The sequence below is a fragment of the Helicoverpa zea genome, chromosome 15 (genome assembly GCF_022581195.2).
Source record: "Helicoverpa zea isolate HzStark_Cry1AcR chromosome 15, ilHelZeax1.1, whole genome shotgun sequence".
In the NCBI taxonomy this organism is placed as follows: Eukaryota; Metazoa; Arthropoda; class Insecta; order Lepidoptera; family Noctuidae; genus Helicoverpa; species Helicoverpa zea.
The window spans coordinates 11,787,581-11,815,336 of NC_061466.1; the positions used below are offsets into that span (position 1 = coordinate 11,787,581).

The 27,756-nt window shown below is 35.9% G+C and overlaps 3 protein-coding genes across 4 annotated transcripts; 2 read left to right on the forward strand and 1 right to left on the reverse strand.

The window, feature by feature from the left end:
- Positions 1-187: 187 nt before the first annotated feature.
- Positions 188-2,873, forward strand: LOC124637097 (vacuolar protein sorting-associated protein 33B). Its single transcript, XM_047173430.1, has 2 exons — positions 188-538; positions 616-2,873. The coding sequence occupies exons 1-2, from the start codon at positions 378-380 to the stop codon at positions 2,408-2,410; spliced, it is 1,956 nt and encodes a 651-aa protein (XP_047029386.1). The 5' UTR covers positions 188-377; the 3' UTR covers positions 2,411-2,873.
- LOC124637096 (phosphatidylinositol 3-kinase catalytic subunit type 3) lies at positions 2,864-26,150 on the reverse strand. 2 transcript variants are annotated; one of them, XR_006985177.1, is made up of 19 exons: positions 25,953-26,150; positions 25,220-25,408; positions 23,150-23,306; positions 20,012-20,149; positions 16,275-16,397; positions 15,762-15,857; positions 15,167-15,339; positions 14,065-14,132; positions 9,898-10,003; positions 9,501-9,607; positions 9,125-9,238; positions 8,783-8,933; positions 8,311-8,504; positions 6,698-6,919; positions 5,410-5,820; positions 4,726-4,939; positions 4,116-4,223; positions 3,535-3,805; positions 2,864-3,485 (listed from the first exon to the last, which is right to left on the reverse strand). XR_006985177.1 is itself a non-coding variant. In XM_047173428.1 (18 exons), exons 1-18 carry the CDS (start codon positions 26,021-26,023, stop codon positions 3,682-3,684), a joined length of 2,766 nt encoding a protein of 921 aa, XP_047029384.1. In that variant the 5' UTR covers positions 26,024-26,149; the 3' UTR covers positions 2,864-3,681. The 2 variants fall into 2 exon arrangements, 1 of the variants encoding a protein (XP_047029384.1); XM_047173428.1 differs by having other exon boundaries at positions 2,864-3,805; positions 25,953-26,149.
- A 349-nt stretch (positions 26,151-26,499) lies between these two features.
- Positions 26,500-26,848, forward strand: LOC124637098 (dolichol-phosphate mannosyltransferase subunit 3). The gene has a single exon (XM_047173431.1). The coding sequence runs from the start codon at positions 26,502-26,504 to the stop codon at positions 26,778-26,780; it is 279 nt and encodes a 92-aa protein (XP_047029387.1). The 5' UTR covers positions 26,500-26,501; the 3' UTR covers positions 26,781-26,848.
- The last annotated feature ends 908 nt before the right edge of the window (positions 26,849-27,756 follow it).

Here is a 27,756-nt window from a genome sequence, read left to right on the forward strand (position 1 = left end):
CCATTTTGAAACACTTTTTTTTACAGCTGAATTTGAAACAAAAGTTTTGGCGCTTCTTCAGCAACAGCCTCAATAATATGAGCTGATATTTTTGATTATTTGATTTGCCCGGAAACTGGAATTTACTGGCAGCACATGATTAGAAACGTCAAATGCCTGTCAGTGTCAAATCTTGTTTGTTGACATTTGGTCTGATTATGCATTTGGCATTGTCGGAATTTGTTTGTTGACTTCGTGGATAAAATTACGAAAAATTAATACTTTTCTTTAGTTTTGGGCCTGATAAGTTAAATATAAAATGATTCATTACATTGCTACTAAGTGTTAACAAGCAACATACAAACAAAACAAGCAAACAAGCAACGAAGTGTCTTAAAATGGATCATCAACCTCTTTCAACGAAATTGGCTTCACTAAGCCTAATTTCTCAATGTAAACTGAAAGACATTCTTTTATTGTGTGGTGATAAAAAGGATCTTATTATAGACCCTACGCTTATTAAGCCTTTAGAGAGAATCTGCGGTGTTAACTGGCTTCGGTAAGGAATAAAAAAAATCATATTAGAATTATTTAATACTTTTACAGTCGTAATTAACGAACATTAACTATTTTTAGGCAACATGGCATTGACAAAATTTACAAAATGGACCCTCAACTCAGCAGCACAGCCAACACGATTAGAGTTTACTTCATACCCGCTTGTATTTTGAAGTACAAGTGTGTGTTGGACCAGATTGCGTCACTGCTCAGTCAGAACCCTGCCCTCGCTGACCTGAAGTGCTTCCACATCATCATAGTGCCCAAAGTACTCACAACATATGACTCAGTACTTGAGAGTAAGGGCTTGTATGGTATTGTGAAGCTTCATACATTCTCATGGGAGCTCATGGCTTTAGATGAACAACTATTAAGTTTGGAGCTACCATTTTTGTTCAAGCAACTCTTTGTTGAACAGAATCACTCTTTACTATCTAGTATATCCATGTCTTTGTGGAGTCTGTTCCATGTAACTGGCAAGCCTAAAGCAATTTTCTCTGTAGGAAAACTTTCTGCAAGCATACTGGATATGTTAGAGATTTACAATGAGACTTATGCCAGAGATTTTCTTGATACTCACAGTTCTAAGGATATTGGAGCTCTGATTGTTATTGATAGAAACCAAGACTATGCATCAAGTCTACTAACACCTGCAACATACAGTGGCCTCCTTAGTGAACTGTTTAACATCAACTGTGGCCATCTAGACTTGAATGTCAAAGAGACAAAATTAAAAAAAGGAAAACTGAACTTTGGCTCTGAAGAGGAAGGTGCAAGTTCCAAGAACACAGTGATGACCCTAGATAGCTCAACAGACACTTTGTATGGTGAAATCAAACATAGACATTTCTCTGAAGTACTAAGTGTTTTAAGTTCTAAAGCAAAGCTGCTGAAGAATGAGGATATTAAAGCTTTAGGAATTCAGGAGATTAAGCATTTTGTAGCAACCAAGCTGCAACAAGTGTCACTGTTTAAGCAGAATCTAGTCAACCATGTGCTAGCTTGTGAAACTATTATCTCAGAAATGAGCAACAAGTTTGAGAACCTCAAACTGGCTGAGACAGAGATGCTCAACAACAGGAACAAGAAGTCAAACTTCACTTTTGTTGATGAAATCTTTGGCACAGATATACATATTTATAATAGTTTACGTCTCATGTGTCTTATTAGTTTAACTCAGTCACTAACTTATGATGAATACAATGCATTAGTTAGCAAATATTTATTAGCTTTTGGCTACAAATATTTATATGTTTTCAACAATCTTATCAATGCTGGATTGCTAGTCCAACCTTCAAGTCCAAAATTGTCTTTGAATATTTCAAATCTTGGTAACTTAAGTGACAGATTACCAAAATGGCAGAATGAGTTCCAGAGTAATGCAAACAAGTTGAAACAACTGCCGTCACAAGCTGATAAGGTTGGTGCAGCCTCACCAAGTTATGTTTTCCATGGAGGCTACATCCCCTTAGTGGCTGTCCTATGCAATGCCTTACTGACTTCTGACTCACTAGCTGAAGCTTTAGCTAAATTATCAGCTGTTACAGACTTGAGGGTAGGAGGTGCAATACTAGAGAAATTCAAAGATGGAATGCAAACTTTAAATGAGAAATTATCAAATTTAAAATTGCAAAATGATTTGGAATTTGGTTGTAAAGATGTAAGGGGCTTAGCTAAAGTTTTGAAGAGCGAGCCAAATAAAGGGGGTTGTTTTCCTTTGAAGCCTAAAACTATATTAGTGTATGTGGTGGGAGGGGTGAACTATGCAGAGGTAGCAGCTTGTGATGTGGTTCAGACAAATACTGGAAGTAAAATATTTGTGGCCAGTGACTGTATATCTAGTGGGGCTGATTTAATGGCAGCTAATACTTGAACACTTACCTGCTGAAAGATTTTACTACTCATGACTGAAATCAATAACTGCAGTTATTATACCAAGGATAAGACTTTGAAATAAGGCTCTAACTCTCATTACAGAAATTATGATTATGCTAATAAGTAATAATTGATGGTAGGTAAAGCTTTTACCTATGTTGAGGAGTAGCCACAGGCATTGTATGATTTTATTTGGTATTTTAAAGATTTTTATGTGGTTACTATTATATTATGTTGAAACAGCTGATGGTATATTTGATCTATTATGATGAATGGGTGCAATCTCTTGTAAGCTAGCTTTAAATAAGAATGATTTTAAATGTTTCTGCTTATTGTTATTGTATAACATGACAATTATGCTAAGTATTCTTATGTTTGTAAAACTTATGAATTACGTAAATATGTCTAAGCTAAAATGTGTCATAATAAATAGTAAATAAAATCTCACAACTTTATTAAAATAGCATTTATTATTACAAAATCATGAACACTTATAATACCTAATTTTATCACAGTATGTTGTTCGCCCATCTTTCAATTTAGCCAATTTATTGTAAAAAAAAACTTGAAAATGGTGTGATTATAATATTTTACCAATAAATATTATACAGAATACGAGAGCGATTTTTTTCTTGGCGAGAAAGGTACAATAAAACTTTACAAAAGCGATTTTGCCAATAAAATGATTACATACATAAATACAATTTTTAAATATTGAATAAATTCATTAAAAATAGCTAAGTAGCGAATTAGTCTATAATCAGCTTTACACTTTGACCACAGGGACAAGATGTTATGCCAAAATGAGAATTTGCAAAATACGAATTAAAATCCGGTAATGGAAGACTTTAAAATCAGCAATATGTCAAAAATTGTGTCAATATTGAACAATTATTATCAAATTAATACCCTTGTCAAAAATATGCTCATCTGGGTTATAGGGCATGCAGATTTTCGTCTCTCAGTCGATGGATTTCCTACCGAGACCATGCATTTTGAATGCCGCTAATTTGAGAACAATAGAAAATCAATTAGGTCTCGCGTGGACCCGCGCATCGGCGTTCAAGGGGTTAATGAGATTCAACTAAAAACCGTTAGAAACCAATTATGGAGAGATTCCACATAAGTAGTTCACGTCAACACGAGCCCACAGCAGGTTGTCATTTCGCGGACATGTTAGAAAATGTTTGCACACAGTTTGTTACTAGGTCCAAGAGTACGACTTTATTTCCTTCAGTCCCATGTCAAATCAAAGTGGTGTAAACCAGTTTATTTCCGCCAATATTGTGCAAACTTGTGGAATTGTTCCACGAGCACAGCCATGACAGCTGTCACAGACATGTCTAGAAGATTCTGTAAGTAGTGCACCGCTTCCTCGTCGCCTAAGTCCAGTCTGAAAGGTAAATATTGTTGACAATAAAATCGTTGCAAGTTTTTTTTTATTTTTCTAATACATCCCATTGACCTGGCCACATGACAGGTCTCTAAACAAGATCCTATCGAAAACGGCAAAAGAGAAAAGATATTTTGTCTGCACTATTCTGAGCATTGACATCAGATATGTAAAACTAATGTTCTCAAGAGAAGACATACTCAAATTAACATCGTCGTACAAGATTTATTCCGCATATATTTGATTTTCCCAAATTTTGGTTTTCCCTTATACTCTTATTTCAGAGTTGAAAGAGTTTGTTTGTACGTACCTTAGCTTATCTTGCACCTTCTTGACAGCCTTGTCAGGTTCTAGCGCGATGTCGGGCACAGACGCATCCACCATCAGAGAGAATAGATTCAACATTAAATTCGCGTGCCTGAAAATTCGTAATAAAGTTTCTATAATTTATAAAAACGAACATTTATTTATTTATTTAATAGTTTTGTACACATAAAAACACAAAGAAGAATAAATAATAGAAACAATTGTACAAGGGCACAGCTTATCTCTAAAGAAATTTCTTCCAGCAGGCCCGTTATGGGAGAGTTAGAATAAAAAGAGATAGGTACAGATAGACAGTGTAAAAAGAAAGAAGACATAACATATGTTGATATTTACATATGTTGTTGGTGAATTTGTGCCGAATACATGGGACCGGCAAAGAAATGAAAAGTAAAGAGACAGACAAGAGAACTTAGATCAATACTAGTCTAGATTTCTATGCTCTTCACCAAGCTCTTGTGTATGTACCAGTACATGTTCATTTCTTATAAAATATTAAATTTGAGTTATAAGATAACACTAGTTTTGACAGTAATGACTTCTAATTTTATACTGTTTTACGAGTATCTCTTTATACAGCTTAATTTTTTTCTTACCTGCGCAAATGCAAGAAGGCAGTATAGCACTGCTTGCGGAACTCATGGTACAGCTCGGAGTGGACTCCTCCCATGGCTTCGACCATCTCCTTGCTGAGCTTCATGGGCGGCGGCAGCGGCTTGGGGTCGCGGCCCAGGATGTAGCCGAAGTCGATGTGGAATAGGGCTCCGGATTTTGTCAGGAGTAAGTTGTCCAGGTGACGGTCGCCGACGCCTGGAGATGGTAGGATATTTGGTGTTATTTGAAAGTAATTTTTAACCGACAAAAAATGAGATCGTGTCATTTCAAGTCGTTTTTTAACCAACTTTATAAAATAAAAATCTCAGTTTTATCTGGATGTTTTGTGCATGATTACCTCGTATTTGGATTAGTTCATTTTGATAGTATTTGTAACTGTTATGGATAGAAGTGGGAAAAAATATTAAAAAAAACTTTCAATGGATCATATCAGGCTTAGCTGACAATTAGGTAAACTACAGTTAATTATCAAAATTTAAACAAAATAAGTAACCAGTAACCTTTTTTAAACTTTTTAAAGTCTGCTAAAACAATTTTAATACCGGAAAAGGGTATCCACTTTGTCAATTCATACTATGTTATAGGTACAAGAAAATCACACTTTATGTGTCAAGGTAACTCTGGGGCTAACTTTACATAGTTAGAAAATAAAAATATCAACTCACCAAGCAAATAAGTAATAACACAATACCCCGCACAACTCCTAATATAAGTATCCATAGTTTCAGGCTTAATGCCATACGGGGCACCTTCACACGGATTATGTTTCCTGAAGAAATTCTGTATGCTACCCTCCGTAGCCAACGCTTCAGCTACCGTCACAGACTCAATAAATTGCAAAAACCCATGTTTAGAACTTGTCGCTAAAACTTTGTACGGAGTTAATTTTAAATCTAAGTTTTCTCGTCTCAATAATTTGTCCATTAATGTGATCATTTGTAGTATAAGTTGGTCTTGGCGTAAATCATCTCCGTGTTTGAAAATGGCTTCGTACTCCATGCCTTCTGTGGTTAAGAAGGTTAGCTTTGAAGGCATTAATGCGGATTTGAATAGGCTCGCTTTTTTGGCGACGATTCCTGAAAAAGGTAAAAGCGATTTTGATAAAAAAAAATAACTTGAGAAATAGACAGTAGCTAAACTTTTGCGTAAAACTAAGTTTTATAGTTAAACTGTTGAAGATTAGGAAAGGAAGACTGTTAATGTTATATATAAAAATGAATTTCTAAAACTCGAGAAAGCATGGACCGATTTCACTTTTTTTTTTTGTTTTAAAATGTTTATAGAGAGATTCCAGGGAAGGTTGCAAAGTTCGCGAGATCAGCTAGTTTAAGAATAATTTGCACAAACTTCTGAGTAATGAAATTAAACAAATAATTAGAGTGATTAGAATTAAATACATAGGATAATTAAGTACGTATATATTCGTAAGCATATATAACAAAAAACCTATTTAAAGTTGTAATATTTTTTTTAGCAAAACTACTAAATAATTACTTTCTACCTATAAATTATTTTTTCGTCGTGGGAAAAGTCATGGTGGCCTAGTGGGCAAAGAACCGACCTCTCGAGTATGAGGGTGCGGGTTCGATTCCAGGTCAGGCAAGTACCAATGCAACTTTTCTAAGTGTGTATGTACTTTCTAAGTATATCTTAGACACCAATAAATGTGTTTCGGATGGTACGTTAAACTGTAGGTCCCGGCTGTCATTGAACATCCTTGGCAGTCGTTACGGGTAGTCAGAAGTCAGTACGTCTGACACCAGTCTTACCAAGGGGTATCGGGTTGCCCGGGTAACTGGGTTGAGGAGGTCAGGCAGGTCGCTTCTTGTAAAGCACTGGTACTCAGCTGAATCCGGTTAGACTGGAAGCCGACCCCAACATAGTTTGGGAAAAAAGCTCGGAGGTTGGATATAAATTATTTTTTCTAACAACACCAACAAAAAAATCACCCACCTTTAATAGTAACATTAGGGTCCAAAGGGAAAGGCATAGGCTCGAAGTTAGTAAAGTTAAACTTGAAAGCATCAGGGTCTGCCAGCAACTGCTGCAGTCGTTCAGCCTTCTTGTTCCTGTTGCCGCTCTCGCGGGCGACGGTCTTGACGAGCTTCACGAGCTTGTCGATGAACACCTGCTGGCGGGCCAGGAACGAGCGGCTGCGCTGGTGGTCCGCGTCACCTGCGGAAAAGTATTTAATAATAATAATGGAAATTCAACGTTATGATAGAGAATAGGCTTTGATTGCGTCCAAGTGTTTACCTAAATTTTCGCGCGAAACCAAATGGGTCTGGCTTATGGATTCAGTTTAGATCGTGGATTATTTGCAGCACAGTCACACTTACGAGTATATCACAAAGGCTTCTAGTTCTTTGAAAAAAGGACTGAATAGATGATTCAGAATTTCATAAATAGTATTTTTATCCTAGTGTAAATAAAAAAGTTTCTTTGGTACAAGGGCAAAAACCTCGGAGAAAATACAGAACAGACAAAAACTTTTCCAAAAATTCTGTACTTAATACCCTATTACAAGTACCTCTAGCCAGTCGATGGCTGAAAGTCCTCATGACAGCGAGGTACATATGCCTGGCAGTCAGATCCCGTGCAGCATCGCTGTCCTCGCACTCGATGAGCAGGTACCAGTACAGGTAGTTGGCGACTACACTGTTACCAGTAGTACCTACCTCTAGCCAGTCGATGGCTGAAAGTCCTCATGACAGCGAGGTACATATGCCTGGCAGTCAGATCCCGTGCAGCATCGCTGTCCTCGCACTCGATGAGCAGGTACCAGTACAGGTAGTTGGCGACTACACTGTTACCAGTAGTACCTACCTCTAGCCAGTCGATGGCTGAAAGTCCTCATGACAGCGAGGTACATATGCCTGGCAGTCAGATCCCGTGCAGCATCGCTGTCCTCGCACTCGATGAGCAGGTACCAGTACAGGTAGTTGGCGACTACACTGTTACCAGTAGTACCTACCTCTAGCCAGTCGATGGCTGAAAGTCCTCATGACAGCGAGGTACATATGCCTGGCAGTCAGATCCCGTGCAGCATCGCTGTCCTCGCACTCGATGAGCAGGTACCAGTACAGGTAGTTGGCGACTACACTGTTACCAGTAGTACCTACCTCTAGCCAGTCGATGGCTGAAAGTCCTCATGACAGCGAGGTACATATGCCTGGCAGTCAGATCCCGTGCAGCATCGCTGTCCTCGCACTCGATGAGCAGGTACCAGTACAGGTAGTTGGCGACTACACTGTTACCAGTAGTACCTACCTCTAGCCAGTCGATGGCTGAAAGTCCTCATGACAGCGAGGTACATATGCCTGGCAGTCAGATCCCGTGCAGCATCGCTGTCCTCGCACTCGATGAGCAGGTACCAGTACAGGTAGTTGGCGACTACACTGTTACCAGTAGTACCTACCTCTAGCCAGTCGATGGCTGAAAGTCCTCATGACAGCGAGGTACATATGCCTGGCAGTCAGATCCCGTGCAGCATCGCTGTCCTCGCACTCGATGAGCAGGTACCAGTACAGGTAGTTGGCGACTACACTGTTACCAGTAGTACCTACCTCTAGCCAGTCGATGGCTGAAAGTCCTCATGACAGCGAGGTACATATGCCTGGCAGTCAGATCCCGTGCAGCATCGCTGTCCTCGCACTCGATGAGCAGGTACCAGTACAGGTAGTTGGCGACTACACTGTTGCTGCAGGCGCGGGAGATCAGGAACGAAGCTAGGGATAGACGCTCTTCTGATGGGTCTTCACTGAAAGGAGAAATACTTTATTAATAAAATAGAATTGTCCAAAAAAAGCAAATATCTAACATCACACATTTTGCGCGTGATATGATCAAGAATTTTAGCGCAAATTTTGGGTACCTCTAGCGCATATTTTGCGCAACAAAGTATCATGCACAGAAAATAACAGCAGCAAAAATTTGTCTAGAGGAAATTTTGCGCAAACTGACTAAAGCGCATATTTTGCGCAAATAATTTTAATGCTCATATTCTTATAATATTAAAAAACAATGTAATATAAATACCTGAAAGGGTTATTATTATCCATTAGATTTGCATTGTCGTTATTATTGTTGACGCTAACATTAGAATCGATAGCAGCGGGGGCTTCCTCGATGGTGGCGTCGGTAGAACGACGGCTAGTCGTCGATGACGTCATCTCACTTGCTGTTAGCACTGAAAACATTAGTATAGTTTAAGCTATAAATCTGTGACTTGATTTTTAAAACCTTATTCACCTTTTTAAAGAATTTGGTCTTACAAAATTTTTGGTTTTAATGTAACGTTAAACGGCAAAGTTGTCGAACGAAGTTGATGTACTAAACCCAGATCTTCAACACCATCCGATTCATTGTAAAGTATCTTACCTGAGGCTGACAACAAACTTGCTTGACTACCCCTGTGTCCACTCTGCATGAGGCGACTCTCGCGAGATTCTAATTCAGCTGTGCTCGGGTCTTTGCCGCATACGCGAGCGTATTCTGAAAACAATATAACTTTTGCTAACATAATCGTAGATTTGATACAACCTACAAAGTTTGTAGGGCTTGATAAAGTAAAAAAAATGTATAAGGTTTCAGGGTTTAACTCGTGAATTATTTTTGCATCACGATGGAATATACAAAGCTACGTGCAGTTACGTGCTATTGACACCTTATCTAATATGTTTTTTTTTTTTCATTATATTTAGGCCATTATAAACCTTCAAAATGAACAAATACTATCAACGTTAAATAGTCATACCGTCATGTATCTCGTTGAAGTCTTCATATTTCAGAGCTTGTACTAACTGTAGCAAGTACAGTAAGAGATCGTCATCGGGCGCTTGTTTCAGACGGGAGATGGCGTACCTGAAATTAATTGTTATTTTTCAAAAGTGTTGGTAATCAAGATCGTGGGAATTACTAACAAATAATAATAAAAGTAAAGACAAAAAGTAATTTATTCAAAGTAGGCCGAAAATCAGCACTTTTTGAAGGTCAAGTTTGGAATAGATGAATAAATTAGTAAATGAGTTGCTCAGCGTAAAACTCAATCAAGTAGAAGATAAGATAAAAATTGTAGGTATATGGGGATAGAGTAATATGAAAGCTAATTAATTACTAATATTAAATGACATAACAATAAATTAAGTATTAACTTTCTGACAGCGGGATGTGTAAACTTAGGAGTCAATAGTTCAAGTGCATCTTCTACGTCCATGGGCGCCCATTGCTTCATCATAGACAGGGCTTGCCGCACCTCGCCTGCAACCAACACAAGACAAACGAGTTATTCACAATGGCGTCCAAGGCCAATTTCGGCCACAGCGGCTGTTCTCATATAAGGAGATCAGCCAGCTGCGCAGGACATATTATAGTGCACAAGCATTTGCGCAGACACAAGTGCACTCACTATTCCTTCACACTGATAGACCGGAGAGAGATCAGGCGCAGGACCGACATTAACGTGCTCTCCGATGCACGGGTGTATCAGTCACCAACTTCCAGACTACGGGCTGCTTTGTGAAAGTTTATAAAACCCACATAGCGATTTCGGCCTGAGCCGGGAATTGAACGAGGCAGTCAACGTTATTCTAAATTCTACTTTAAAAATATAACCGATAATGTCCTTAGTAATATTTATTATAATTCCACTAGCTTCCGCCAGCCGCATCCTGTTCCCGTGGGAACTATTCTACGCGAAATATTCTTTCAATCTGAAATTAGCGAGTTCAAAACTCTTCAGCTTTATATTTTGTATAATATAGATAAATACCTTTCAAACAAAAAAAACCGCATTACAATCGGATCATCCGTTTGGGAGCTACGATGCCACATACACACACACACACACACACACAGACACGTCAAACTTATAACACCCCGTCGTGTTTGCGTCGGGGGTTAAATATGCGTATGGACCGATTTGGATACAATATTTTCTAGTGTTTGTACCAACTGGAAACTTGGGAAGGAACTTTTCACAGAGGGCGTTTGATACCTTAGGAAACAGCATGTTATACATTAATTCTGAATGGCTTGGTTTTTGGCGGTGAAGCGAATTCAGTCTATTTTCTTAAAAGACTAAATAATTGCCACCTGAGTAAAGAAAGCTGTCTTATAGATACCTAGTTGCTAATTGTACCAAAGAGCCTGCGTCATAAGTACATTGTTCACGGTTGTATTTTCCAGTCTTTCTTTCAATACATTAGATGGCATGAATTAGAGTAGGTACTGTCATCATCATCAATGGACATTTTTACATCTATAAAGGATGATTTAGGCTGAATCCGTACCAAGTTCCTTGGTTCATTACAACAAAGGGTTCATAGGTTACATTTTTTACCCAACTCACAGATTATGAAGGAGAAATGAAATAAATATGTATTTTTATTCTAGAAAACTTGTAGGTAAGTGTTGGTACATTAGGTACTTACGTTTACATCCTCTATAATGCGATCTCACATGTTTACTAATAGCAATAGTACACATTTTATAACATTACAATTTATCTATAAAATAATAATTAAAAACAAAACAACTTAAACAACCAATGTTTAGTAGGACGCGTCTTAACAGATACAGTTTAATTTTTAAAACTAACGTTATATCAAAATAACCTTGAGTTCGAAATATTGTGATAATCTAAATAAGCCGTTACTGTAACGAATTTTAAGTATTTCCTACCATTATTAGTTTTATGGAAACATGTGTATGTGTACCTATGTAAATTTAATCAGATGAATGAATAAAGATTTAAGAAGTTTAGATCGAAATATCTATAGATCTTGCATAGGCAAATTGTTATTGGCATGCGTTGTGAAATAAGATTGTGTATAATAATATTTCAATCTGCTTATTTTAGCATTTTAATTATTGGCTTTTAAATGTTCCAGATTATGTTTTTTTTAATAAACAATATTAATATCATATTAGCTATGCGGAAGTAATTCTTTGTGTCTGTCTATTGTACGTTCATGCTAAAACTACTAAATCGATTTAAATGATGTTTGGTACTCAGATAGTCTAAGGCCAAAGACATTTTATATGGGCGTGGAAACTACTTTCCTCTGTACGCTTGTGATACCGGGGCAGGGGACAGTTAATTCAAAATATAAACAATTTACTTTTGTGTTACAAAACCCAGTAATTGAATGACATAATGACTAGATTTTATTTCAATGAAGGCTATGTTTGCCGATTCGTATTGTACACAATGGATGATTAAATCATGCTTGTAATCTAATCACAATTGTAGGCAAATCTATACTTATAATAAGTAAATAAACACGGTTTCTCCAAAAAAGTATATAAAGTTGCACCAATAAGGCGTCGTCCTAATTGGGAGCGATCGTACGATGGCGCGATGCGTTTTTCATCTCACGATCTCACGATCTCACTTGCGAGGTTCAAATAGGACACTCAGATGAAATCTGTATGTTTGAACTCATCGAACGACGAGAACGCATCGTGTCATCGTACGATCGCTGTCAATTAGGACGATGTCTTAGATGAAAAACGCATCGCGCCATCGTACGATCGCTGTCAATTAGGACGACGCTTAATACGCCCACAAACATAAGACATACTCTCAACTTATGTTGCAAGCGGACTAAATAAATTATGATAATTATTATATTTAAGTATGATGAATTTAAATTTAAACATACCTACTAGGTATTATGTAATGTTGCAGTTAAATAATGGTAAAGAATGTTGCTAAAAACTAGACTTCATTCAATAAAAAAATCCGCGAAAAAGGCGGAACTAGTTAAAAATTCAAAGTATCGTAAAACAAGTTTTTTACTTACATACATATTTAGGCAATATCCTTAACTCAGTCTGAATAACAGTCTTCATTGTCAAAAACACAATTTTTAACTAAAATTCTTACAAACTTTAACTCGTATACACTTCCATTTCACTGCAGACTAACTTAACTAGTTAAAAACGGGTTTAAAGTAAACCCGTGTTTCGTAAACCCCACGTGGAGTCGATTCGAAGGTAAACTACATACTACTACAAGCAAGCGTGATGTAAAAATATGTTAATTGATTCATTTTTTGTATACAGAAACGCTTAGGCAATTTTTATACGTATTTTCATAGTGCTAAGGTTCAGTATCTATTGGGCAAATTCGTGGATGTATTATTTTTATTGGCGGTAGAAAAATGCATGGGCATTTGAACAAAGAATATCGTGTAAAAAAGCGGGTATCACGACAAAGTTTTTATATCGTCTTTTAAACATTGTTTTGTTGCATGCTTTGACTTTGCATGATTATGCATGCTTTGACTTTGACATGTGGTGAAAAATTTAGGAGCTAGAAATGCAATATTTTATTGTGAAAAGGACAATTTTGACAGTAAGTTTGAATGTGTAATTTTTTCTCAAAAGATAAATGTACATATATATGTTTTTATAACTGGATTAGATAAGCAGAATTATGTCATCAATATTTTTGCGGTATTAAGTACCTTCTATGTGAATAAAGACGTTTTGTTCTTTTGGGGTCAATTTGATAAGGTATCTAATTTTGTAGAAGAAGGCCCTTTGTTACAAAATAAGATATGTTTTAGTTATAGGTATTTCTTCGTAGAAAGACATTAAAGTTATAGCATAAAGTATATAAAAGTTATTCTTATGGGAAAACTTATAATTCTCTCTTTTGGAAGTAACCGCAGAAAATGTATTTGTCTGTTGGTAAGAATAATGATTCGGACTAGCACGCAAATACATTATGACACACAACAAATAAATATAAGCAACAAATGATAGAGGTATTTTTTTGTTAAAATACAATATGTTAGAATACGCACCTGAACCGGACATAGTGTACTTTTACTGACTTATTAAACACAAACCAATTATTCCATTAGGGAATACAGACTCTTTAAAAAAAAAACAAATCGATAAGGGGAAATCCTTCGATAAGGAAAACCTAGTTGCATATTGAACTGCATAATTAACTGTGATTGGATGCAGGTAGCAAAGATATGACATGCATGCTGACTTCTGTTGCTTCAATTACACGCTGGCATAAGCCAAAAATATCCTTCTATAGTCGAAAAGTTTCAATCTTTTATCTTACTAAAATTTATCAAACTAGCCAGTAATATAGTATCAGAATACCAAATAGGCATTTTTTCATGTGCGGAAAGTAAATCCCTCGGGAAGTACGTGAAACAGCTGGCGGATAGCAAGTTTAAATAAATGTACATGCGTTGCTTTTAATTTAGCTTTAACTATGAATATCTTTGGTTGATTTTGGAGTTTTAAAACTTGAAAAAAAAAGAATGTTTTTAGTTGAGATAATAAGTACATACCTGGCCTGTTCCAGTTGACACATTCCAGGAATTTCGTAAGCGCTCTGCGATGTGATGATAAGTAGAACCTAAGGGGAAATACATTCATGTATGATTTTGCAAGTTTTTTTTGTACACTGCATCCTTAAATAAGAAAAAGATATATGGTAACATAGAATAGCATATAACAGCCGCGACGATCGATCGATCATAAGTAACGTTTGGCGAGGTCGATTCGTGAATGGTTCTATACTTCAGAAAGCACGTTTAATTGTTGCGTCCCGGCTGTCATTGAATATCCTCGGCAGTCGTTACGGGAAGTCTAAGGCCAGAAACTCTGACGCCAGTCTTGTCGGATTGTCCTGGTGACTGTTTGAGGGGGTCAGATATGCAGTTACTACCTGTAAAACATTGGGACTCAACTTCATCCGGGTGGGCTGGCACACATTACCTGAACTTCCACAGCAGGTCCTGGTCGGTGGCAGGTCGCGGGCGGGCTGGTGGCGCGGCCACTAGCGCGGCGAGCTGGTCGCGCTCGGCCGCGGTGGGCTGGCACACGTTACCTGAACTTCCACAGCAGGTCCTGGTCGGTGGCAGCTCGCGGGCGGGCTGGTGGCGCGGCCACTAGCGCGGCGAGCTGGTCGCGCTCGGCCGCGGTGGGCTGGCACACGTTACCTGAACTTCCACAGCAGGTCCTGGTCGGTGGCAGTGAGCGGGCGGGCTGGTGGCGCGGCCACTAGCGCGGCGAGCTGGTCGCGCTCGGCCGCGGTGGGCTGGCACACGTTACCTGAACTTCCACAGCAGGTCCTGGTCGGTGGCAGTGAGCGGGCGGGCTGGTGGCGCGGCCACTAGCGCGGCGAGCTGGTCGCGCTCGGCCGCGGTGGGCTGGCACACGTTACCTGAACTTCCACAGCAGGTCCTGGTCGGTGGCAGTGAGCGGGCGGGCTGGTGGCGCGGCCACTAGCGCGGCGAGCTGGTCGCGCTCGGCCGCGGTGGGCTGGCACACGTTACCTGAACTTCCACAGCAGGTCCTGGTCGGTGGCAGTGAGCGGGCGGGCTGGTGGCGCGGCCACTAGCGCGGCGAGCTGGTCGCGCTCGGCCGCGGTGGGCTGGCACACGTTACCTGAACTTCCACAGCAGGTCCTGGTCGGTGGCAGTGAGCGGGCGGGCTGGTGGCGCGGCCACTAGCGCGGCGAGCTGGTCGCGCTCGGCCGCAGTTGGCTTGGCGTCGCGACCCGACACTCCCGACCGGAGGGAACGAGCTAGACGGTGCTGTTTGCTTTCTACTAGGTTTTCCTGTATAATTGAATAAAAAAATTAAAACTTCAAAAGTAAATATTATAGTAGTACTCATATATTTTCATAAATCAATTGTTTAATTAAAGCATTCCAATCAATCAACTTGTTACAAGACCTTCATAATGATACAGGAAATAATGAGCTAGCATGAAGCATGAAATCGCATTGTTCCTGGCTGGTTACAATACTATTAATCTTAAGCAATTATATTGCTATCAAAATAAAGAAGGTGATGTGAATTTTCGACGAGTTCATACTCGACAAGCCTACGAACATTCGCTGCAAAATTTTGTAAACTGAAGATATTTTACAGACTTTAGGAGACGCTTCTATGTAAAAGCGATCGCATATAAAAACTCCAACAATAATGAATTTTACAAGTTACATGGAGGTACTTAAGATCTATTTAGTTGTGTTACCTGTAAGATCTCATAGTCAGGTACGGTGACGATGTCAGCTTGAGCTCGGAACTGATACATCTCGTCGCCATCTTGTTCATAGTACACTACTGCATGCTGCAAGAAACATTAATGTTTTACGATGGAAATAAATAATTTATTACGTTTTCTTGGTATGGGACTTGGTAAAAATGTGGTTATTCTGGAGTTGTCTCAAACAAAAGTTTGCAAAAGACTTGATTGGTCACTTATTGATGGGATGATATTAAAGAAGAACTATTGACCGGGTGCTGAAATTCTTAGTCATAAAAAACTTTTATGGCCTTACTACAACAACTTAAACGTATGTTGAACACTTGTTTATAAAATTGTGTCTGCTAAACAGACCTTATTTCAACGACATAATCAGACGTTTTTGTGGTACGACGGCTAAAGCTTTGCCAGAGAAAAGTTTATTGCTGACTGAAAATAAGAAAATAGAAGTAAATATTTAAATAAACTTATTATATTTTTAAATATTAAGGTAAAACTTACGTCGATCCCAGCGATCTGCACCGTAGGAAATTCCACCATCAAGTACATATAGTCTGAACTGCGTTTTTCCTTTTCATTTATCATTTCTATCTCCCTGAACGTCAGCCGGTCTAGCCAGTCCACCTGACAGACAAAATTACACTTTATTGCAACGACTTAAAGCACAATTTCAAATGATCAAATATTGGGAAAAAATTGTATCAACTTTGAACTCTTTAGAAAGAGTCATAAAGGCGATTTTTGCATGTCTTAGTTTGGGTATAAATATTGATATTTATTTTTGGCAAATACTCAAATAATTCTTCGTCACTAAGAAAACGCTTATTATTTCTCTATTGACTGAACTAAGTAATTCTTATTTAATCACATACTTCGTGTGGCAATAAGTCCGAAGTACGATTTGAAAGACCAGGAATTCCGTTGAGTGTGATTTATTTAGTGACTTTAGAGGTAAGTATTTAAAATCTGTAATTTAGTCCGTGAAAGAAAAGGCTAAGCGGGTGATGACTAAAGGTATAAAAATAACTTTTTTTATTTGCCGATACCCAGAACCGAGCCCTTTTTAAGGTCAACGAATTATCATGAGTATAAAAGTTAAAAGGTTTTTGAAACCTAAGGGGGCTTTGTTCCCAGCCTCCTCAAGGAGGTCTCCCAGCCTCCTCAGTATCCACTTTTTGGAACCGTGCAACTGATGTCTGTGTTTTCAGAAGAGCCTGCAAAGGCTTATTTCAAATAAAAACTTTTGATTTGAGTGCCTTTTTATTTCCGCAGCATTTTATAATGCAATCGAAAAGAATGCATCGATTAATTATCATCGAAAGACACACTAGTGATACAGTCATTTAGAGGTCACTGTCATTATAACCAGTTTCATTAATAAGAAGATGATTTTTCAAAAGCCATAAATCAATTCTTAGATATTAAAATGAGCTTTATTGCATTAGGTTTGATGCGCAAATTGCGCAAATTTTAAGCGCAGGATATTTTAATTTTGCGCAATGTGCGTTTTTAAAAGAAATTGGTAAGAATATTTATAGAGTTTTCTTGTTTATGACAAAGCTTATCTTTTTCAAACTAGCTAGACACATTACAAATTCTATACGTCATTACAAAATAGATAGATTGAGTGTAAAGTTCTCAATAATTACAAGTAAATGACTCCTATATTTGTAAACACCCAATTATTAAGTCGTTCTTCTCAATTAAGAGTCACTCGGGCGCATTGATAAAGTTTTAAGTATTTTATTTATCGCATAGTGAGAGCTATGTATTTGTAAATACATATCTGTGTTATTGTAATTTTGCAATGAGTCAGATGTATTAGGATTATTATTTTTGTTGATCCTGGGAGTAATTTCACATTTTACTGGATGGATATGGAGTTGCTTGCCCGTTCTGCTTAACAGGAAGCTTTTGGAATGGGTAACTAGAATCAAACTTATTAATATAGGTAGTATTTGTCAATAAGTGCTTGTAAAGGTCTAAATGATATAAATAATTTGACTTTGATTAAATCATAGTAAATTGCCTGTGTATGTGGGTGAAATAAATTATAATTATTTTTTTATGTATTTAACCCTGTGAAAAGCTGTAGCTTAAAAATATTTCATTTTTTACGGTTTAGGGAAGTTATATATTATTTTTCCTCCAAGCAACTTTTATCAAGAAACTTCTCAACTAGTTCTAGAAGAAATTCTACTACCGTAAACATCTCCTGGACTTTAACACAGATAACATATGTATATACAATGTTGCTATTTAAGTACAAATATACTGCACACATAGAAATGTAAGCGACATACCAACCGAGTCGCAGGGGGTCAACAGTAAGAGATAAACTTGTCACTCCCTCTTACGTCATTACAACGTCACTTTAGCACCTAATCTATAATCAACTAGCAGTGTATCGCGGTTTTACCCGCTTTCCAAGCAAGCTACTTCCCGTATCTAACTATATAAAATACAGTCTATGTCCTATGTCACCCGGGGATAGTGTAGCTTTAAAAAAATTTTTTTTTTTTATCACTTCAGTATCGGAGCCATTAGGGTATAGTAGCCGGCATATAACTTGGCAAGGATTTGGGACTTTTAATAAGTGTGAGCTCGCTCATAGTGCACTAAATTATACAAAAAAGTGGTCCCTGTTATTGCTTGTGCATTATTCTGTGGTTATTGACATCATTTATTGGCGATTATGTCTGCTTGAAAAAAATAGGACCTGTTTTAATCTCACGATTCTTGCCAAGTTACGTGCCGGGAACTATACAAATCAACTAACCACAAAATTTCTTGATGATATTATGAGTGAACATAGAAGTCGGTATAGATTACCATCGAGAGCAATAAATCCGGGTCACGTAACAAATTAAGTAATAAAGGAACATGACCAAATAAAAAACTAGTATGTATTGCAAATAAAAGTGGACACGTGTGTTTAGAAAAATAAAAGGTTTTATTATGTGACCTGGTAATATATATTTAGTGCTCTGCGACTGGCTCGAATTAATTACACTTTTCGACTGCAAGCAAGCAATACCTCCTATCTGACATTTTTGTTTCAATAAACCAAAAAACTTGTATCTACCATAAACTACCTTTAGATTCAAAATAAAAACAAAAAACTTTATTAATCAATACTATGCTTAGAAAAAGAAAACTTGGATTTTCAGTATCTCATTATACCTTCCTCGGAATAAGGATTTTATTAAGTTTTATTGTTCCCCTTTAAAATCCACCCGGAGTCAGATAGGAGGTATTGCTTGCTTGCAGTCGTTTTGACAATGAGTGGGCCGCGAATTGCCCAAGTGTGGATTGTTTAAAACGCCTTAGAAATTATGACCTACCATTTGCTACCTTCGCGACGTTACATTGCTTGGTAGTAAAAAATAAACATAATTTAGATCTGATGCTTAACTCTCGGTTCTTACAGCTTTCTGGGGCTGTGGGATTGTTCGAAAGAGTCAGGTAGGTCAGATTTAGCACATCATAATGTTTCAAAATTATTTTATCAATCACAGTTTGTCAATTTAACAATGGGGTTTTAACAACATATATTTGTATTTACTTACATATTTACTGATTATTATTCACTTATGTATTTATTTAAAAAAAAAAGTCAATTTTTCTCCTCTTTGATCAGGAAATGATCTTCTTCATCGGGTGATTTGATTTCATATTCATCGAATATAACACATAATTAAAAGATTAAGCTAAAAGATAAATATGAACGACTTTTTGAGATCCAAGAAGTTGACGCATTAATGCATTAATTTCGTCTCTAAATTCAAAGATTTTGGTAGATAAGATAAATGCAAGTTTTTAAACAAAACAAGCTTTTTGTTAGGTATAGGTAACAAACAAAAGTCAGGTTGATAGATTTAGGTTAAACCATACTTTCCAGGTCAATACTTAGGCGATTGGGCATCAATCATCATCGTCGATGACAGTTGAGCCAGTGAGAATTCAAAACAAATTAATAAAACTATTTTTATAAAGGGATTATTTTTTATGATTTCTGCCTTGCCTATGATCTAGAATCTAGACTATCCATTTAAGAAAAGAAATAGTTTCCTTCAGGCCAAGTTCATCGACAACATAAACGTTTTTGTTGTTGACTATGTCACATTCAATTTTCGAAGTAAGCAGTTGTTTCAACAAATCAGGACGTTTATACTGTCGGCGAAAATGGGCTATACTCTAACTAAATAAAAGTTTTAATAAAAAAGTAAAAACAGTACCTTAGGTATATGTCCGTTCCGATGTTTCTTGGCCAGCTTGGCGAGCCTCTGCATCTGCTCCTTGCCCCTATCGGGGGCTTTGCCCGGAGTCTTCTCGCTGCCCTCCACGCCCGGCCACACGCGAAGGTCGAACATACCCTTTTTCAATTCGAAACACAACCTCTTTAGTCGATTTATGAAAGAAATGTAACATTCTTTGCAGATTTGGAGCGTGCTTTGTGATTTACCCATTTTTATATTCTTTAGGGAGCTTGATTAAGGATTTTAATTTTATTTATTGACTATTTTTACACTTCATACTATACGGGATTAAACTAACTATACGCCAATAAAACTAAGATGGGTATTTTAAAGGGACAAAAATATTTAAACACTTATACACTTCATTTTCATAAAAAAACTGCACTAACTGCACTTTTACTAACTACTAAATTACTCTAAAACCATTTCTATCATAACTAAAAAATTGTTTTTAATTAAAAAAAAAAGAATTTTAGAGAGTCATTTTTTCTGCACGTCACGCCACCACTGTGATGCCAGTCGACTGCCGGTCGTGGCTTTTTCCAGCCAGTTCTGTTATGCCAATACTCCTCTATATCAGGTCATAAACATAAATAAATATCCTATTACATATTCTTGAGATAAGAATTAAAAAAACAACGCTTCATTGTCCAGCTCCGAGCCAATTGAACTTCTACACCAATAAAAATGTTCATAAATAATTTAAATGTTCGAATTAAGAATTTTGATAAATAAAAACATAGATTAATAAATAAATACTAAATGAGAAAAGTTTATAAGTATTTATGTAAGTTTATAAGTAGTTAGTATTTATGTTTTTTTTTTTTAATTATAATTATTGAGCGTCTAGCCATCTTTTTCGTATATTTTAGGTATATTTTAAATATTACCATTTATTTTAATAAATATTTTGTTGCGGATCAGTTTTTTTTCTAAGAATTTAAACGTCCATTTAAAGTCATTATTTTAAAACCACTAATTGGAAGACCAAAAAATATTCCGATAAAGTTTTTAAAGCTTTTCGATTTAATTTATTTTTATCGATACAGTCATCGTTATGGGAAAGTAAAGATCCGGTTATGGACACATTACTCAATAAACTCAATCAAAGATAGTAGGTTAATCATATTCATAAGTATAGAAAACATTCATAACATACATATATTATGTTAATTTTTAGTTAAGTATTAATAATACAAAAATATGAAGGTGTATTGGTTTGGTATCCTTCATAGGTTCTTGAAATCTAGGCAATAAATCATTTTTTTATTTATTTTTTATTTACAAATTTTTGTACACACACATAATAAAGAAAGATGACAGGAAAGAAAGAATTTACAAAGGTAATGCTTATTTCTAAAGAAATCTCTTCCAGCATACCTGAGAAAGGAAAAAGAATAAAAGAGATGTAGACAGTGTGTGTAAAGCAAGGGAAACAGAAATTAAAATGGAAGAAAACAGCTGTATATTGTATATTATACCTACATAAACAATACGTAAATAATGAATATTTACCTACTAAATAATATATACCTAGAGACATATATAAATAAGTAAAATAACTATGATGCAATGGACAGATAATGTTCTTTAACTTTTCTCTTTAAAAGTCCAACAGTTTGGCAATCTCTAATCTCATGGGGAAGGGAATTCCATAACCGAACAGCGTGAACGGTTACGGTTACGGTAACGGTTTTATAATTATTAAAAATAATACAAACAAATTAAAGCGACTTCAAGTCTTCTCCTATACTAGGCTAAAAACCGCATTAAAATCGGTTCAGGAAACGTGAGTTTATTGGGCACAAACGTACATACCTAGAAACAGGTGAAACTAAGAACCTCATTGTCTCTGAAGTTGGTTAAAAGATATGCACTATCGTACAAAAAGTATTCAATGAAGTATGAAGTGTACTTGTTAAAATTTGTAAGTTATTTTCACTGATGAACACAGGTATTTTTTCCTATAGTTATTTTCTCTGCAACTTCCTGTGGTAGATAAAATGTCTCTATTTGACCTGCTTAATTTATAATTTTCCTTTTTTTTGATAATATTTGTTTATGAAAGTAATTATTTTAAGCTATTTGCATAACTGAGGTAAACCAGTCTAACTCGTTATTTTTTTAGCACATTTGGATTACGTCAAATGATGTAATATTATTGAGCGTAGGCCGTAGGTCGGTAATATTAAGAGAATAATAATTATTTAAACCGGTATCGAGGATTTTCGTCATTATCTTATTTATTTACCACTTTAGAAAAGGTCGAGCCTACTCTCGTTTTTCTGAGGTCAATAATGTTTTTTTACACGCTTTTTATTAGCTTCACCTGTATGTTTGTATGTTTGTAGGTTTGTAACCGACTTCTTTGGGCGCGATTTTGACCCACTTTTTTTAGTTTAACTTTATCTTACAAACCAAACTTTGTTTAATAATGTTTTGTGAGAGCTTGGGAACCCAGGCTCAGCACTGTCGCTTGAAAATATTTTATATCTTTCATTAATTAACAATTTATTTAGTTCAGTGGTTGCAACTTTGTCTTAGATTAAATATAAAAAAAATAACAAGGCCTAAGAATTGTGGGTTATAGGTACGCTTATCCCTCGTGAAACAAAGTAAGATCATTCTTTCAAAACAATAACAATAAATCAATATTTTTTAATGAGTATGCATCATGCGCCTCATAAAAATAAACAGGTCAATAAATTATAATTGTGTACTTGTAGGTGATATGGTATAGTACCATTTACTGATTCACATTGACAATTATAAATAAAATACGAGATAAGTATAAATTAATTAGCTCTTAGCGCCTGTGAATATTAAGTGAATGTTTTTGGACATCTTTTTGCTGTTCTTTGTTTTTTAGTCTAGACGTATTATGAAACAGTATCAGACTAAGATACTGTTTAATACAAACATCAGATCAAAGTTATTCAAAAAAATTTTAGGAGAAAGGAAAATAAAGGTTAAGAAAACACTTCACTCGGATTGGCCATCACTACTAAAGTGCAAATGACAATATTTTGTATGTTCATATTAATGAGTCATAGTTCATTTACATTCAAGATAAATAATAACACAACTACAATTTGTTTATATCAAAAGATATCCTACCTGTCTCAACATGCCATGCTTCCCAAACAGCGATATAGTAGTGCCCCCCACAACCATGAGCTTGCCCGGCCCAGCGCAGTCGTATATCGTCATAGCCAGGGTCGCGTTGCGGGGTAAATCGCTGAAGTACACTGGTAGCGTCACCCATTCGTTCCAACTGCGGAGAGAGAGGTCATCATGAAAGAAAAATCACTTAAGATATCTGTACCTACTAATATTACAAAGAGAAAAAAGAAATGTATTTTTGTTTGTAATGAATAAACTCCTGGACAGATTTTAAAAATTCGTTCACTGTTGGAAAGCTACATTCTTCCCGAATATGGGATATATTTTATGACCAATACGGGACGCGGCACGTGAAACCTTGGGGTACGGCTACTTTTATAATAAAGAGATATTCTTGAAATGTCACAATAGAATAAAAATATTGTAGGTATTTTTTTTGTTTAGACATTAAATCAGCATAATAAAATAAAAAAGTTGTTGACTTTGAATAGTTGCTACTTTTGACTCATATCGCGTGAAGTTACACGTGAATGCATTAGCAGCTAAAAAGTTTTTATTAAAGGTTTATTATTGACATGTAATTCGGGATAGGTACCCCTAGGCCCTAGGCATCGAGTGTAGCGACAACTAACAATACTGTGCTGCCTGGCCTCTACATAGGTAGGTATTTTAGAGCGTTTTCAGACTAACGTATTACACGCTGAGTTATCTAAGCGCGTGTTAGAATGTTGTCACAGTCATAGATGCGCTTATAATACGCTAGTCAAATGTAAACGCAAATGGAAATACTGCTCTACACGTGGGAAACAACTATAGTATTCCAGTGCTGGATTTATGAATAGGCCGTATAGGCCGCTGCCTAGGGGCGGCAGCGTCAAAGTAGCCTACATTCATTAAAAATATAAATCTGGCATTGTGGTATTCTAATATGGCAAGAAAAATAATGATTTTCAAGAACCTGCTCAAACAATGATTCTAATAAAACTTTGTGAATTGATATTTTTATTGAAAAGACCCATTTTTTTCTACTTTGTGAAGTGAAGGTCAAATTAACCACATCAAGCAAAACATCTTGATTTAATTGTGGTCAGAAAAAAATATTAAGTGCAATACAATATTTTCAACGAAAAACAGTAAGTAGTTATACAACAGTACATGAACACACTGGGCTACATATAATTCAATTGAGATTGTGACTCCATAAGCAGGAAATAGGATATTGAGTAATGTACGCCATTTTATTTGGAAGTCTTGACTGCTATGTCAATTAAGAACAAAAATAGAGTGAAGTATAAAAAAAAAAAAAAAAAAAAAAAAAAAAAAAAAAAAAAAAAAAAACATTTTTATTTCTCACCACAAGGATACAAGTAATAAGCTAGTATAGTAACACATAATTTCACATTATATTATAGTGGTTCATATGCCACAAACGTTACACCCTATCCCCTGAACTAGGTATAGCCTGTATCTCAGGAGATAGTTTGTTCAGTACAAGTCTCAATCATAATTGATTAACTTTTGTGTGTCACTGCTCAGATCATGTCATTGCTTTATTGATTTACGATGAGAGAAATTATTATTATTTTCTATTTTTATACAAAATTAAAAAAAAAAAAAAAAAAAAAAAAAATAATGCATGCAGAAGTAGTGTTTGGTATGTGATGTGTGAGGTGTGTTGGTGTAATTGTGAAGATATATATATAGTACATGTGTGGTGTAATATGTATGTGTATGATTGTATGATGATGATGTGTATGATTATATGGTAAAGGTAAGCAAGTTTTCAGTCTCTTGGTAATTTAGTTGTAATAATATTTAAACATTTTGTGATATATTCTCTTGAAAGGAATATTTTGCCTTTAATTTTAAACATTATTTGCAACAGGATATGAAATGAATAATGATTTAAATCCTACTATTTTGAAAAAATTTGTTTTAATTAAAAAAAAAAAAAAATTAAAAAAACTTAATTAAATCACTGATTTAAATTATATCAACCATGTTAAAAATAAATAAATATGGTAATGTGCCCAAATACACCTGAGAAGATATTAGCTTACTTACTTCCATCGATTACTAAAAGACTTATAAGACGTTGTAACAGGTAACGCCAGAGGCTGTCCATCGCTCAGTATCTGGCAGGTCACATATAAGTCGGAACATCCTTCCTGGTACAGACCGGAGAACTTGAGCATCGGATCTGAGAGCAGCTTGTCATATTCCGGTTTAGCTCGCTTGCCTTCTAATGTGCCTCTGTAAATGGTGTAATTTTGAAATAGTTATTTTTTATGTTTTATTTATAAAGTACATAAGCAAGCCCAAGAATATCCAGATGCGCATAAAGAAATGAATCGATCATACAGATATATATCTAAATAAACGGTACAGAAACACTTTTCTCTCTCTCTTAAATAAAACTTAAGAATCATAAGTTGCAGAAGAATCTAGCATGTTAAACAACGTGTTTTGAATACAATAAGCCGCTTTCCTTTTTACAGCCAGTTCCTCATAAACTGGTGGTATAATATTTATAGTTTAGCTCCATTCGCCGAAAACCGTTAAACGTTGCTATTTTTGTAATTAATATTGGGTCAGTAAATTGAGACAATCATTCTTACAATAACAGTTCATGTAGTTGTGATCAATCTGTTCTAATAAGATAAATGAAGCTGTGTGCATTCAACTGTTAAATAATGAAAGTGCTGCTTACCGATTTCGCAAGACAAACAATGATATATCTCTCAATAAATAAAGTACGTAATAAATTGATGTGTAAACACAGTACAATTTTACTTACATTTTTATCTCGACTTTGTGATCCAATGAGGAACTATACACGTAGTAAAATTTATCATCAATCTCATTCATCTTGATGTTATTTACGAATAAATTGTTGATCCCACAATAGTTTCGCCTGTTTTTGCTCTTTTTACTGTTTTCTGTTTTCCTTTTTCCATGTAAAATGTAAATCTGTCAAACGGATGACGTAAGCCATAAACAAGTCAGTTCCTACCACAGATTGAATAAGCAAAATCTCATAATGTTGGATTTATATATTCTGTGGTCTTAACTGTCGGGTAGATGTCACTGTCACTGTCAATGTCACACTCAGCTGTCTACTGCGTGGTGATGTGTTTTTCGCCGATAGATAGAGTATTTCATGAAAAATATATAATAAATTACCCGAGATAAACGAGAACTACAAATATAATCAGTCATCTGTATTCATCTAACGAAACTGCTCATAATATACCAGGTAACTGAATAAAAAGTCTATGTTATTACAAAGGAAAAGTTCTTCAATGATTACTTGAAAGTAATTTTTCTCAATTTTTGTTTTTCAGAGATGACGAAGCTGCTGGAGTGGATCTCAGTGCTATCAGCATTCTTCGCTGTATGGTACTCCTTGGTTGGCGGCTACGTCAAGCACCCAATGATTGAGAAAAACATGATGTTGATACTTGTGTCCCCAATCATATTTGTGATACTTTTTGGACTGTACGCAGTTACTGTGATACTGTATCGAGTATTTACGTTTAATAACTGCGAGGAAGCCGCCAAAGAATTGCAGGAAGAAATAAAAGAGGCTAGACGAGATCTTCTAGACAAGGGGCTGAAGTGGTGAATAAGTTCATTCCAGTTAAGTTATATTTAAGTATACCGTTTTATACTAATTATATTTTGTTAACTTGATATGTTTTCTTATTGAATTCCATCAGTCATGTCTGTATCTGTTTTCCTAACTTGGTATATCGAAAGGATTGTCTTCCATTTCTACAAGTAGCCAATTACCAATGTTCTGAAAATCCATTAAGTTAATAACCAATCCCTTACACTCTATACTGATTACAAAAATATAGTTAGGTTAATACAGGCTTTAAGAGTGAAGGAATAGAGACCAGAGTGCACCTTTGTCTGCAGTAATGCTAGTATGCCCTGCGCAGTGGGCTAATCTCCTTACATCATGAGAACAGCCACAGGGGCCAACAATTAGCTATGGCACCATTATCATGGTATTTCAAAGATATCCTAGGGGGTAAAAAAAATTCAAATAATTTTACTGGGTATTCTTTATTAAGCTAATTAATTAAAATTATTTGCATACAATATTTACAATTGATACTTAATCCTACAGTAATATTTTACTGAAAAACAAACAAAGGACAATGGGCGATTCCGGTCCAAATGTCCACCACGAACGAGACCTATATGGCCAGATAGCCCGTTAAATATAGAACATTTTTTGTTATGAAAGTAAAAAAATATATAATGCCAGAAAAAAGTTATAGCAAAATCAAATAAAACATTTTATAGATTTTTTCAATTTCATTTTTTCAATTACTTTTCGTGATGTTCGATTTTCGTACTTTCTGTAACTTCTGATAAAATAGAATTGTTCATTATTAAAGAGAAGACACCACCAGTTACATCGAACTTTCTTAGATCCAGGCACCGCTGAGTATATTCAAGCACTTCTGGCGCCTCAATTGGTTAGTGATTTGTACATCCATCGGGTAAAAAAATATGGGCTGTTTATATGCAAATGTGTCTTACTCATCTTAGTTTTAGATAAAGTGCGGAAATGGAAGTGGAATAAAATA